Source organism: Otolemur garnettii, unplaced genomic scaffold (genome assembly GCF_000181295.1).
Source record: "Otolemur garnettii isolate 467f Iridium unplaced genomic scaffold, OtoGar3 scaffold00038, whole genome shotgun sequence".
Classification (NCBI taxonomy): domain Eukaryota; kingdom Metazoa; phylum Chordata; class Mammalia; order Primates; family Galagidae; genus Otolemur; species Otolemur garnettii.
This window is the reverse complement of record NW_003852433.1, coordinates 8,808,319-8,823,773: the sequence shown is the minus strand read 5'-3', so window position 1 is coordinate 8,823,773 and position 15,455 is coordinate 8,808,319. Positions and strand designations below refer to the sequence as shown.

General features: G+C 38.9%; 1 protein-coding gene across 3 annotated transcripts in view; it reads right to left on the bottom strand.

Annotated features, from left to right (window-relative positions):
- The window catches only part of CIT (citron rho-interacting serine/threonine kinase), a 181,704-nt gene that overhangs the window by 132,535 nt on the left and 33,714 nt on the right, over positions 1-15,455 (bottom strand). For all 3 annotated transcript variants that reach the window (XM_003789925.1, XM_003789926.1, XM_023513311.1), the window contains exons 7-8: positions 9,915-10,118; positions 7,568-7,721 (exon numbers count right to left, since the gene is read on the bottom strand). In XM_003789925.1, the coding sequence (XP_003789973.1) occupies positions 7,568-7,721; positions 9,915-10,118 (358 nt within the window). The remainder of the gene's footprint in view (positions 1-7,567; positions 7,722-9,914; positions 10,119-15,455) is intronic.

Here is a 15,455-nt window from a genome sequence, read left to right as displayed (position 1 = left end):
CCATAAAGGTTCTCACTTAGGAGGAAGAGAGAGAAACTGACAGCAGACAGGCAGATTCAAAGTCTTCCTAAAGACCTCTTCAATTATTTCACTGACGCAGGAAAATAACCTGCCAGTAACAACTTCTGAGTTCTTGGAAGGTAGCATAAAGATATTGTTAAGAGGATAAGGCTGTGGTAGTGTTCATATTAACACAGAATATTCTGAAAAGTTATATAAGAAACTTGACAATAGTGGCTCACTTGAGGGAGAGAGATTGGGCATGGAGTGAGAGGGAGATATTTTTACTATGTAACCTTCTGTATCACATGAATTTTTATGAATCCCCCTTTATGGGTAGGGGGATGTGAGGCTGTCCTACATTTTCAAATATATAAAAGCAAAAAGAACCTGGAGTCAGCAAAACCTGAGTTCGATTCCTACCACTGCCAACTCCTTGAAGGATATAAAAATCTATCTGGGAGAAAAGCTTTAAATTCCGTAAAGCAGGAAATAAAACCCACCAATTCTAAGAAGTTCCATTCACTCGGGAGTCCTGAGCTGAAAAGCAGCCTCCCCTCACCTACAAGATAAAATGAAGAAAGACTGAAAGATAAGCAAGAAACTCTAAGGCTGACAGATCTAATTTTCTCCTCTTGCAGGGCTTCACAAACTCAGGAATCATCCGGGGATCTTATTAAAATGCAGCTTCTGACTCAGCAGGCCTGAGTCTCTGCATCTCTAACAAGCTCCTAGGTGATGATGAGGCTGCCAGTCCACGGCCCACATTATGAGTAGCAAGGTCCCACTGTCCCCAGGTACTGTTTCTTAGTAATGGCACTGTTGAGAGATTCAGATCACAGTAATGTTCTCTCTCCTGGTAACCAGCTGGCCTTCTAAATCAATGGTTCTCAGCTGAGGTTGACTGTGCTCCCTAGGGACACTGGGCTATGTCTGGAGACATTTGCACCTGTTGCAACTGCAGGGGGGAGGGTGCTACTTTATCTGAGGCCAGGGATGCTGCTAAACATCCTGTAAGTCCCACGACAGCCCCCACCACCAAGAATCATCTGGCTGCAAGCATCAACAGTGCCAACATCGAGAAACCCTATTCTAAATCAACAATCAACAGAAAACAGGGCCCATTCTGAGTCTTCTCAACTCATTCTTCCCAATTTTAGAAGTGGGCCATCAATCCAGGCTGAGATATGGGGAGAGTAACAGGGCGCTGGATGTGGGGAAGGAATCACCAGGTCACAGAGTCTGTGGTCTGTGTTTTGCTTAAAACCAAGCATATGTGTGTGTGGTTCAGTAAACCAGGGGGAGGTCTATAATAAGTATTAAACTTCCTACCATTTTAAGGTACAACAATTTAACAGAACCAGGTTCTATCCAAGTAAAAGACCAGTTAGCATCTTAGACTCTAAACTCTATGAAGCCAGGGCCTCATCTGACCTACTATAGCACTTAGCACATTGTAACTACTCATATATAAATTCAAAAGTCACTGCAATTCTGGGTCTTAAGTAGACCCAGAAATTAAACTACTCTCTAGTGTGACACAGTTTATTCTTTGCCATCATCACTAATATTATAACTAATAACGAGTAGCTATGCTAAGGCACATATGGTATGGAAAGCACGGGCTTTGTAATCACACAGACGTCACCACAAATCCAGACTCTTCTCATTCACTTTATCATATGACCTTGGACAAGTTACAACAATATTCACATCTGTAAAATGGGTATGATAATTCTTATGTTAGACAGAAGAGTTCTGAAGTAATATAGTGTGGTATACATGAACACCTAGTGGTTGGTATAGAACAGATGCTCCCTAAACAATATTTCCTATCATACTAAAGCACTAGAATAAAAAACCCAGAGAGCTACATAGTGCTTATTTCTACACACAAAAACATATATAAGAATTTCACCTGAAGCTAGGTAGGCATAAAATCCTTCTCCATTAACCCAAAGGCTATCATCCCTCAGGTTACTGAACAACCACAAGATCACACGCCAGAGGTTTCACGGTGGCCATCCAGGCTGGGCAGCAAATAAAAATCAGCCACACACACACATAAATAAAAGACAAATATTTCAAAGGGGAGTATCTCACTGTGTCATCAGCATGGGAACACCACTGAGTCACTACCAGATAGATCACAATGAAATGTACTCCCTGCTAAGAAATGCTGAGGACTTAGAGAATCAGAATACTTTTTTAAGAATTGTGTCTTTTGAACAACTCAGGAGAGAAAGCCTGTGTCATAAGTAACAGACAAGAAAAATATCTAGACTATTAGCCATAAATGTTCTAGGAAGTAATCCATAATCACTTCTCACTGTTCAGACCTGGCAGTACTGGATGAAGGGTACAAGCGTACAGGCACCACTGATATCACTATGTCTTGGGGGAAGATATTCTAGAAAACTTAATAGAAAAGACCACCAGACAGCACAAGTTTCCCACTGACGGGAGCAGGTACATGATGCCAGTCAAGGTAGATGTAAACTCAGAGCTATGAAAGAAGGGCTCTGATTGGGTTCAGGTTTCCAGAAACCCAGAAAAATCAGCCTGGGTACAACCAGAATCCTGCCCAGCATCTGAAACATCACCAATATTATAAAGCCCAGGGCCACTAGTATGGTTAAGAAACCTCCTATTGAAACTTGCAAAGCAGCCTCGAAATCAAGATAATAAATAGGCAGTTAAAAACCCAACCTTGTGTGAGGCTAGGCAAGAAACATCAGAATAATGGGTGCTTCGTCACCCATGAATGTGGCAGTAACTCATCACAGAGCTTTTGACATTCTGGAAGAATAAGTATCCCCTGAACTGGGTCAGACACCTGCTTCCTGTGGTGCTGCCCACAGCAGTCCCAAGGGGCAGGACCCAGGAGGGAACAGAAGCTCTGCCTAACCTCAGTGTCAAAGCCAAGGCATGTCCTAGTTTCTCTCAGTAGCTACTCCCAGTGCTGTCATTCATAAATTTGCTTAGACCCTTCTTAAATTGCATTTATATATCCTGCCAGGACCACCTCTTGAGATAATGAGTTTTAGAAGATTATTACCTGCTGTGTTAAGCAGTACTTCCTTTCATTGGTTACAAGAAAAAGAAGAATTAGGGGTGAAACAGCAGAGAGGCTAATGTTGCTTTCATCAGAGGACAATCTCTTGTTGTGGGAAGTGGAATATTCAACAGCCTGGAAACCACAAGCCATTTAAGTAGTGACCATGAACTTGGAAAACTTAATGACTTCAAGTGTTTTGGTGGATGAAAGTCGCTCAACATGTGTTTATGAAAAACAGGACTGGACAAAGGCATAATTTATGTTAGAGTTACGTAGTTAGAAAATAGCTCAAATGGCATGAAGTCCAGCAATGTTTTCATTCACAAAACTCTGAACTCAAATCAACTTTGTTGATTGTAAACATGCAGGGATCAGAGGATAACAGAAAACAGAAAAATCTGCTGGTAAACACTGAAATTAATACCATGCCGCTCTGCATAGTTAGGAATGCCACACAACCACCAGGAAAAGACACTACCACTCCTCGGTGGGCATGAGGATCCCACCCATTGATTGAGCTACACTAAATGTCTAGCTAGTTCCATCAAATCAAACACTCTAACTACAACATGGTACCCTGGATTGATCCTAGAACATAAAAGAAACATAAATAGGAAAACTGGCAAAATCTGAAAAAAGTCTACAGTTCTGTTAACAGTAATGTACCAATATTAACCTTAGTTCTGACAAATGTGACACAGTTATGTAAGAGGACAGCATTAAGGAAAACTACATGAAGGCACGCAAGGACTCTCTGTACTGTCTTTGCAACTGTTCTATAAATCTAATATTATTCCAAAATAAAAGGTATATTCAAATTAAAAGAATTTTTTTTAAGAAAATACATTTCCTGAGTCTTCAGAGCCACTATACTGGGAGTTGAGAGTCAAATAAAAACCACTCACTTTTTTTTGAGAGAAGTTTTGCTCTGTCGTGCTGGGTGGAGTACCACAGCATCAGCCTAGCTCACAGCAACCTCAAACTCCTGGACTCAAATGATCCTCCTGCCTCAGTCTCCCAAGTAGCTGACTACAGATGCCTGCCAAATGCTTGGTTAAATTTTCTATTTTTAGTATAGACAGGGTCTCACTCTTGCTCAGGCTGGTCTCAAACTCCTAAGCTCAAGCAATCCTACCCACCTCAGCCTCCCAAAATGCTGGGATTACAAGCTGCACCTGGCTAATCACCAGGTTTTTAAAAATTAGGATTCAATTGGGTAAGGTGAATTCCATGATATGAATTGGGGGTCTGGAAGGGAACATGTGTTAAAGAGAAGGAGCTACTACGTGGGTATTAGAATGAAGAAAATAAAGCCGATAGCCACAGAGGTCATAGTAAATCCAGTATAACCAGCCCTCCATATCGTGAGTTCCGTATCCATGATTCAACCAATCATGGGTTGAAAATACTCAAAGAAAAAAAGAAAACAATAAAAATAACAATGCAACAATAAAAAAAATAAAGAACACGGTTTAATAACTATTTACATAGTATTTATATTGTCTTAGGTCTTATACGTAATCCAGAGTTTTTTGTTTTTTAAGAGACAGGATCTCTCTCACTGTGTTGTTGCCCAAGCTGGAATGCAGTAGCATCATCATAGCTTTCTGCAGCCTCTAATTCCTGGACTCAAGCAATTCTCCTGCCTCAGCCTCCCAAGTAGCTGGGACTATAGATGCATGACACCATGCCTGGCTAATTTTTTAATTTTTTGTACAGACAGAGTTGGAGCCTTGCTCTGTTGCTCAGGCTGGTCTCAAACTCCTGGCCTCAAGCAATTCTCCCTCCTCAGCCTCCTAAAGTACTGGAATTACAGGTATGAGCCACACCATGCCTGGCCTAGAAATGATTCAAACCATACAAAAGGATGTGCATAGGTTATATGCAAATACTACACCAATTTATATATGGGATTTGGGCATCCTTGGATTTTGGTATTGGGCAGAGATCCTAGAACCAATCTCCAGGATATTTTATTGTTACATGGACACTGAATGGCAACTGTATGGGGGCAACATACAGGAATATGACTATAGTAACCCATCACCATATTACTTTATCCCAAAGATAATCATGGCCTTTCAAAAGAGGGGCCTTGTAATAGTTAGCATGAAGCACATTCTACGCAGACACACCTCCTCTATAACCACTATCTCATTTACAGAACAACAGCTATACTTGGAGACCCAATAGGACTAAAATCTATAAACATCCTGAAAGAAAAATACTAGAACAAATGTAAGAACTCTGACATAATACCAAAAGCAACATCAAGGTGACCAAAACAAAAATACAGTACAGCAGTGGGGCGGTGCCTGTGGCTCAGTGGGTAGGGTGCCAGTCCCCTACAGCGAGGGTGGCAGGTTCAAACCCGGCCCCAGCAAAACTGCAACAACAACAACAAATATAGTACAACAAGTCCTCAAATAACATAATTTTACTCAACATTTCCTGATAATCCTGATAAGAAAATAAAAAGTCAATTCCCAGGTGAGGCCCCCATCTGGGTTGAGTCTGCATGTTCTCCCCATGTCTGCATGAGTTTTCTCTAGGCACCGTTTTTCTCCCACATCCCAAAGATGTACACGTGAGGTTCACTGGCACATCTAAATTGTTCCAGGGGCGGTGTGAGCACCTGTGATGGGGTGGCATCCTCATCAGAGCTGGTTTCCACCTTGTGCCCTGAGCTCCCTGCATAAGCTCTGTCCATCTGCAACCCTAAACTGGAATAAGTGGGCAAAGAGTTATCTCACTAGCTTTTATTAATCTTTCTAAACAGTGCATGGAGCTCACATTTATTCTAATGTTTAATATTAGAAGTGTTTTGGTCTTCATTTAAAAGTTTAGTGATGCTTTTGTGGCCAAACACATGCCATGGGAACTTAACACTTGTTTGTATCAATTAGCCTAAAGTCGCAGTTTTGAAGAACTTATCAGCTACATTGAGTGAAGACTCACTATAGTCGTCTATTATCTGAAGTTTTGCTTCCTATGGTTTCAGATACCAGCAGTCCATCACGGGAAATATTTTGCAAAAAAGGGACCACATTCTTTCTTTTATTAACTTTTATTATATAGTATATTGTTATAATTGTCCTTTTATTAATAGTCGTTGTTGTTAAGCTCATCCTATTCCTTATTTATAATTTAAACTTTGTGACTGCCATGTCTCTATAGTAAAAAACATAGTATAAATAGAGTTTGGTACTATCTAAAGTTTCAGGCATCTACTGAGGGTCTTAGAAAGTATCTCCCAAAGATAAGGGGGAAGAAACGTAGAGTTACTCAGGTAACCACCATTCACTGACTTACATAAGTAGAGATATGTTCTTAGGCGTAATCAGCAAGTTTATGCACAAAAATACTAATTGGTTATTCCATCAGATTACAGGGATAAAAAGGCAAGACAAGGAAAGATTAAGTATTTGAATAGCCCCTTTAAAAAATTCTATCAAACCTCTAAAAGCATAAAAGGAAGAATGCCCTGAAAATATATTACTGATTAGAAGGTTTGAACCTTGAAGATTTCGGAGGTGATGTCTAAAAATTAGAAAAATAAAATATGGCTACCAGAAAAAAAAAGTCTACCAAGAAAGATTTATGGAAAATGCAACCTATCTAAATATTTCAGTAGGAGGTTAAAGGAGAAACCATGAAAAGGGCTTTCAACTGAAGGTACAAGAGATTATAATTACAACATGGCTCCAACTAGAAACCTGGTTTTGACACCTAGAAATGGGTTCCATTTCCAACTTCCCTCCATCACCAAAAATAAAACACAAACTCAAACAGGACAACTGCTTTCCTCCTGGTTCTAATCCATGCATTAGATCACATTTAATCAACAATAACTCCAAAAGTTTAAAAGGTTTAAGAAATCACTGATTTGTTTAAAAAAATAATTAAACATTTTGATTTGTTGATCTTTTTGATCAGGTCTTTTTTTATGACTTCATTTCATTTGTATTAATGAATTACAAAGTGGATATATGAATGAATCCACTGTTGGGTACATTACAGATTTCACATGCTTGTGAACAAAGACAAATATTGTAGAGGGAAAGAAACAAACACAGTGAGGTGTTTACAGTCTTACTGCAGGCTCAGCCATTAGCAGAGCATCCCAGTCACGTTCCCTAACCTCTGATTCTTTTTCCTTATTTTTAAATGAAATATCTAGATCCACTTTTTCTGTAAGGAGAAACCCTGTCAAACCAAGGGACAACCTTTGAACTCCATCAATTTGTGCTTCTAATTTACTAAGGGACAATATTCTAAAGGCCACACAAACATGGAGTTTGATAAATGACCTAGCCCCACACAAACAATTTAAAGCAGAGTTATTACTCAAAGACCATTACATCATTAGCTTTTTCTACCCTTGTAGATAATTAAAACCTTTATTTCTATAATTTACAGCAGCTTCTCTGGGCCAGAATCATTTCAGATCACTCTTAAATGTTTCAAAATTCCAACACCCAATTTAAGGAACATGGAGACTCTACTTACAATTACGGATGTTATTCCAGTCAATTTTGGAGAAGAAAGGATGGCAGCAAAGCCCTTCAAACTTCAGTCTCTCTTTCTGTCCACACAACAAACTTTGAATCAGATCAAGAAATTCACTGCTAACTTTGGGATCATCTGGAAACTTCAAAAACCTCTGTTTCAAAAAATAAAACAATTATTTCCTTAGCAGTGATGCTGTGGCTCATATCCCAAAGTGAAAAAAGTATTTCTTATATATGCAAGTTTCTTCTCTGTTTTGGGGGGTTTTTTTAAGGAAATTTAGTGCCCTCTTCACTTTGGACTAAAGGCGTGTTCCCAAAATAAGTGGCCTGTCACATCAATAGGCCCACTTCCTTTGTAGGGGTTCAATATCCTTCATGGCTTGACCCCTGCTCCCCTCTTCCATCTCATCTCACTATGCTCCCCAACTCGGTCTTTGCTGCCCAACAATGATGAGCTATTTAAAGCTCCCTGAACAAATCACGCTGTTCTCTCTGCCTTCCCTGGCTACCTTTTTTCCCCATCGCTCCCTCCTGCACAATCCCTCTGCACTCTGCTTTTGCACGTACACAATGTACTGTGATTTCTGAGCAGTGATGAAGAGAGAAGGCAGAGAGGGCCTTCTCCTTCTTGCTCATCACTGTAAACCTGCTATCTAACAGTACCTGGCATAAGGTACTGATTAGGAAAGGAAGGAAATAAATTAGCCCCAAGAGTCATCTAAGAGGAAACTTTAACTCAAGAGGAGACTCAAGAATAACAACTACTATATGCACATAAAAAATATGTATTAAGCATTCCAGAAAGATGAAAATTAGGTGAGATACAAAGATCTAAGAAATAAGTTCTCTTTTTCCTTTTGGTTGAAACTACAAAATGTACATTTATCAAACCCTTAAAAATGGGTTTAACCAGGTGCAGTGGCTCATGTCTATAATCCTAGTACTTTGGGAGGCCAAAAGATGGAGATCAGCCTGAGCAACACAGCAAGACCTTAAAACAAGACAAAAAAATAGAAAAATCAGCCAGGCATATACCAGCTGCTCAGGAGCTTAAGGCAGAAGGATCTCTGGGGCCTAGGAGTTTGAGGTTGCAATGAGTTATAATGATGTTACTCCACTTCTAGCCAGGGCAAGAGTGACTGTGTCTCAAAAAATAAAATAAAATAAAATAAAAAATAAATGAGCTTAATATAATGAAAAGTAGAGTTATTAAAAATACTTTAAATTTACCATATATAGGTCAGCACCTATAGCTCAGTGGGTAGGGTGCCAGTCACAGACGCCAAGGCTGGAGGGTTCGAACCTGGCCCAGGTCAGCTAAAACAACAATGACAACTGCAACAAAAAAACAACAGCCAGGCATTGTGGTGGGCACCTATAGTCCCAGCTACTTAGGAGCGCGACAAGAGAATAGCTTAAGCCCAAGAGTTTAAGGTTGCTGCAAGCTGTGATGCCACAGAACTCTAGCCAGGGCAACTTGAGACTCTGTCTCAAAAAAAAAAAAAAAAATTTACCATATGTATAGGTCTATATATGGCAAAATAATACCTATATAACTGCATTTCTAATTCATTCTCTCATTCAATTTTACAACAATATATAATAGTACTTAGAAGAAGTACTATAAAACCAGGTCCATGGGCTTCAGAATCAGACTGCCTGTGTGACTTTGGGCAAGTTCATTAACTTTTGTGTTTTGGTTTCCTCGTCTATAAATAAAAATAATAATGATAATACCTACTTCACAGAGTTTTTGAAGATTAGCTAAGCTAAACTATATTTCATAATTCTAAGACATTTATTCACATTTAACAGCAATGAAATCAGGATACATTGTAGATGTATAGATTAATTGGCAGCAATTTTTCTTTCTTAGTGGTACATAAAGTAACATCATAGTCTTACAATTACTGGTAATGAACAGTCAATGAAATACAATGAATAGAGTGTTTAGAACAACTTTTGGCACAAAGGAAATGGTATGTAAGTATTTGCCATTATTATTTTTCCAGTACTGCTCATTTCCCTATAAAGTGGTTCTCAACCTTCCTAATACTGTGACCCTTTAATACAGCTCCTCATATTGTGGTGACCTCCAACCATAAAATTATTTTCGTTGCTACTTCATAACTGTAATTTTGCTACTGTTATGAATTGTAATGTAAATATAGGATATACAGGATGTTCTTAGGAGACCCCTGTGAAAGGGTCATTCGCCCCCCAAAGGGGTTGCAACTAACAGGTTGAGAACCGCTGCTATAAACATTCATTCACACAATTTTTAAATGAAACTTAAAATCTTTAAAATCTACTAATGACTTTAAAATCTACTAATGACTCCTTACTTGGAAATTCATGATGTTATTGAAGGTTCTGGCTGAAGTTCCATCTGTGAAAGGGGATCGCCCATAAATCATCTCATAGGCAATCACCCCCACTGACCACCAGTCACAGTCTAGGCTGTAGGTTCCCTTCCCGTCCCCATTCATCACGGTTAACACTTCAGGAGCCATGTAATCTGGAGTCCCAATTGGGAGTCTGGCATTCACCTAGAAACCCATAGATAAAATGAACACAGCAAACTTTCAATTAGGCTCTAGTAGATTGCCAACAGCCGCATTTCAAACACAAGCTGACTTGCCACTGATTACTATTCTCCCAGACACTTAAACCTTCTGTCAAGTGGCACACTGTCAGGAAATGCAAACGCTTTACTAATTAAAGAAAAAAAAAACAAGCTCATCACAATACAATCCAAAGGCAAAAGGGGTAAGACTTATTACTGATAACACCCTTTGGTTACACAAATGGTACATACTTGGGATGGAAGAAGTCTTTTCTGACATAAGTTATTTATATGACAGACCTTCTCTTATTTATGAAAACAGCAAAATGATAATAAACCCTAAGGAAGAGTCTATAAGATCAATCTAACCATTACCAGAAAACTGTCAGCTACCTGGCAATACAGAATTACAAATGTATGTTATACTGCAAGTTCAAAAATTTGGAAAACTGCTTTTGGAATCAATATTTCCACTTCAGCCCACCTGCAGGGCAAGACATAATTAACTTCCACCTAGGGCCAAATGTTAATGAGTTCATTTTCCTCACCCCCAGCTCTAGTTCCTATGATCCTTCCCCACTGTTCAGAAACCCAGGGCCCTCCAATCCAATGGGACCCAAGCACCTGACCTTGGCATAGAAAATTGAGAAGATATAAGAAGTCTTTTTAATAAAGCTAATTATATTCCATTTTAAGGACTGTCCTTTTTTCTCAGAATTTGTCCTTCTCACTGTTTTAGTGTATAAAAGTCTTTTGTTTCTTGAAATGATATTAATGAAAGGAGGTTCTCTGCCCCTCACTCCCACCCATGACTAGTTGGTCTTCAGAACTGTCTCAAAGTATTCCTGAACCATGAAATGTGAAGTCTAAGGACTGCCTCTCTCAGGTTCCTCCCCATCACAACAGTGAGGCCCTGACTTTAGCCATATACTATGTTGACCTGTGGGCTTCTCTCAGGTTAGCAGTTATAAGGTATAAAAGAACTTTTCCTCCATTAAAGGAAATTAAATATCCCCCTGAGAGCCAAAGGTCTTGTAGACATGGCTACATACTTTTAAGGCTGGGCTTCATAGCCAAGAAAATAAATTTGCTTTACTTTGCTTTGATTTGAATATTGAGAGACAAGTGAATGTTTAGTGAATACATTATGAAATCTCCTTTCCCCACCAACGAATCTAGATGAAGCTCTTCCAGGCTGCAACTTTACTCCTGTCCATTCCTCTACCCCAACACTCTCTCATTATAGGAAATGGACCAATTCTATTCCCTCAAGCCCACATTCTGGTATAGAACCCTGAACCCAGAAAGCAGTGTGATCCTGTCACTGCTAACACTGATCACCACAGCTTTGGGCAATAGGATTTCCACTACAAGTACCCCCTTAAGAAAACTAGATGGTTACACCACCCACGAAACCCATAGGCAGGCCTGTGTTAATGGACAAAAGTGGGGACAGAGGGGAAAATATTTGGTGTGAGACAGAATGATAGGGCAACTTAAACTTGAGGAATTGAAAATAGCTTCATCAAGGAGAAGCCTTGATATCAGGAAATCTGGGCCAAGACTTCTGCCTTTTAAAACGTATATAAATGATAAGGAGCTCAGTACAAGATTAGGATTAAACCACAGTGTTTTGGTAAAAACCACAATACTGACAATAAGCAAGAGATATTTTTTTAAACAACAAAACAAGAGAAGAAAAACTATTAACATCTTGGTTTGACTAGGTAATGATAATGCTACTATTCCATTGATTAAATGCTTTCCCTTTATGCCCAATTACCTTACAGAACCATAACTACACAATTGTCAAATATGCACCATTTGCATTTGTTGGATTTTATGTTAATACCACATAGACTGTTCTCCAGGAATATTCAGTTCTCTTTGTTTGCAACTCACATGGCACAGTTACTTGTGTAGAACCAAAGAGTTCGAAGAAACATAATGGGGTCATGTTTATCAGGGCGACCCAGCAAAGAACACAGATTGTCAATGCCTCATTTTCAAACTGATGATTAGACTTATCAAGAGTTAGAGTGGGATCACGCCTATGGTGTATCTTGTAAGGGTACATGTGAATCTTTCTAAATGAAGAATATAAATGTCTTAACACAATAACTAAGAAAGTGACAAGAAGGCTATGTTAACCAGTCTGATGAAAATATTTCAAATTGTATATAAAAATAGCACACTGTACCCCATGACAGTATTAATGTACATAGCTATGATTTAATAAAAAAAGAGTTTGATAACTTCCCAACTACTCTTGCCTAATAACAGATATGTGATTACTATATACATTTACGTCCAGTCATTCCCTAATTTTTTTTTATTTTCCTCTTGAGAGACAGGATCTTGCTCTCTTGCCCAAGTTAAAATGCAATGCATGAACACAATTCGCCGTAACCTCGAACTACTGGACTCAAGCAATTCTCCCACCTCAGCCTCCTGAGCATGTGGGACTACATACCTAGCTAATTTTTTAATTTTTTGTATAGATAGGTCTCCCTAAGTTGCCTAAACTGGTCTCAAACTTCTGACATCAATGGGATCCTCCCACCTCAACCTCCCAAAGTGCTGGCATTACAAGTGTGAGCCACCATGCCCTCTAATCTTCTAAATTTTATCATTAATTTGTACTAGAAAGCTATTAAAGGAAATATACCCACTGGCTTCCTCTTAAGAGCTTGACAGCAACAAACAAAGGCTTTTAATGACAATTAAGGACTACTAGATTTCCATTAGTCACTGACCTCCAAGCACATTAAACTCCTTCAACACGTAATCTCACATGTCCTGATAAGGATTCGGCAAATGCTTTCACTTTCTTCTGGCAGCAATTCAGCCAGCTAATCTGGGTGAGATATTAAAAGTAAACCTGTGCCAGCCAGCCAGCCAGCAGGACACTATGCTATCTACCAGGCCCCCAGCATTACTAAACTTTAGTTAATTTTCACTGTATTGACAGGAAAGAAAATAAACCAGTTCAGCAGGAGACAATAAGAGAATGATCAGGGGACAGAAGCAGACTGTCATGTGTTGAGAGGTAGAGGGAAAAGAAAAGAAATGAAGGAAGTGGGGGAAGAAGGAGAGAGAAAAGGAGATCACTTAGCAGATCCTTTTACAAACAAAAAGCAAAGATGAGGAAGAAAATAAGAAAACCAGAGGCCTCCTCTTCCCAAATCCTTTCCATAATATGGTAAAATATAAAACTAGGTAAGCCTACTAGCTGCCCAGGGCATAAACATATACCTGCAGAAGCAGGGGGCGTGGGGGATAGGGGGGAGGAATTTTCACTATGTTATTCCTCTTGTGGAAAAGAAATCTTTTTGCTCTGAAAGTTGATCCTAAGAATTGGGTCGTTCGTGTCATACCCAACTAAAAGAGAGTAAAGAAGCCAGGGGAAAAGCACTCAGGGTACAAAACATTCTCCAAGCATATTAATTCTCTGCAATGCTGACTGCCGAAACCGCTTCTTGGAAACTGGAGCCAGTTTTAGCTATAGCTTCTGTGATAACTTAGTGCAATTCTATAGGAGTAATTTTGCCCACCACTGATACCCACCAATTGAAGCGTGCTAGTTCTTCCAACTAGTGCCAGTGAACTCTCTCAAGAAGCAATACATAACATTTTTCCTTTATTATAAAACCTTTGATCTTCCCTTTGTTCTTTAGACATAACTGAAGACCACCTGGTTTGTGTGTATGTCCCCAATTACAATTCTTTCTTCCCAAATAAAACATTAAATTTAGAGCGTCATCACTACATTTTTATTTTGACTTCAACATCACTCCTACATAAATCTAAAAAGGTCTCCTAAAGGATTCCAACTGCTATATGGGGCTATGCACTTTACAATCTCCCTACAACTGTTTTCATGAGAGCCAAATAAGATAGGAAGAAGCTGTTAGCTATTTGCCATTCTTTGTGATTCTAATAAGGTAAATGGATGACTTAAGTCACACAGAAGATCCTATGGTCACTAGGCCTCTGTGTATATTACTAAACAACAAACCAAATATTCTCAAAAAGAAGGTTGCAATAGGAGCATGCAATGGAAAACTGAACAGATCTAAGATTCAGAAATATCCAAAACACAAAGATAACCCTTGGGGATGGTAGGAAAAAGCACTGATTGATTTTGGGTAAGTAACATGCAGTAATTTCATGTAATATGGATATTTTACATAATGTATTATGAGTACAGAAATCTATTTTAGGCCTATAGAACATTTTGTTTAAAGGAAACATGTTTAAACCAATACCATTAATCAAAACTACCAAAAAGATTAATTAATCGTTCTATATCCATCTCTAACCTGATCTAGATTGCAGGTTATTGCACATCTATAATAAAAGTCTTTGCACTTAACACCATGCTAAAAAGTCCTTCTGATCTGCTTGTCATGTTCTGGCCTAAAAAGCACAAGGGGAAACAAGGTGCAATATTCTAAGGTGTATAGGACTGAGTTCCATATTTCCTTGACCAAAATAATCAGGAGTTAAGCCTTGAGCTGCCAATAAACCCGAGTGCCTCCAGGAGGCTCCCTGCCTGGAGTGAAGGTTGCTACAATTAGAACTGAAAAGGGCAGTTTGAAGCTCTGAAAAATAGAAACCTGAAATGAATAGAAGACCTCTCTCCCCACCAAGGGCTCTGAAAAAGAGTAAAACCAGACACAGAGAAAGGATCTGACTCTTAATTTTTACTTATTTACCCAAGCAGCAACTTGGATCTTAATCTAGTTTTCTAAATAGGTTTTCTTATGACATATGCATATTGCTGCCTCTAATTAATTCATTTGCTGATGTTTCTTAATCTACTTCAGGCATTATCAACCAGAGATGATTCTGCCTCCCAGGGGACATTGGCAAGGTCTGGAGACACTGTTGGTTGTCACAACTGAAGGGGAGGGTGCTAATGGTATTTAGTCGCTAGAGGCCAGGGATGCAGCTAAACATCCTATAACATACAAGACAGCTCCCCACAACAAAGAATTCACCAGACCAAAATGTCAATAACACTGAGGTTATATTGTTTCTAAATTTATTTCTAAATGTGTGAGTTTTTTAATGTCATTAATGTAATGTATAAGTTTCTGAATATTAGGTGGTAAAACTGCTTTGTAACTTTTTTCTATGCTTTAGTCCACTAAATTTAATACCTATGTTTTCAGGCCTATTTCTGAATTGTACATAATTTTTAAAACATAAAGTGCTTCGATTCTGTAATCTAATTCTGAATCTGATGATCAAATGAATAGATTATAACTTAAAAAACATAGTGCTGAGGTTGAGAAACCTTGACTTTGGACAGCAT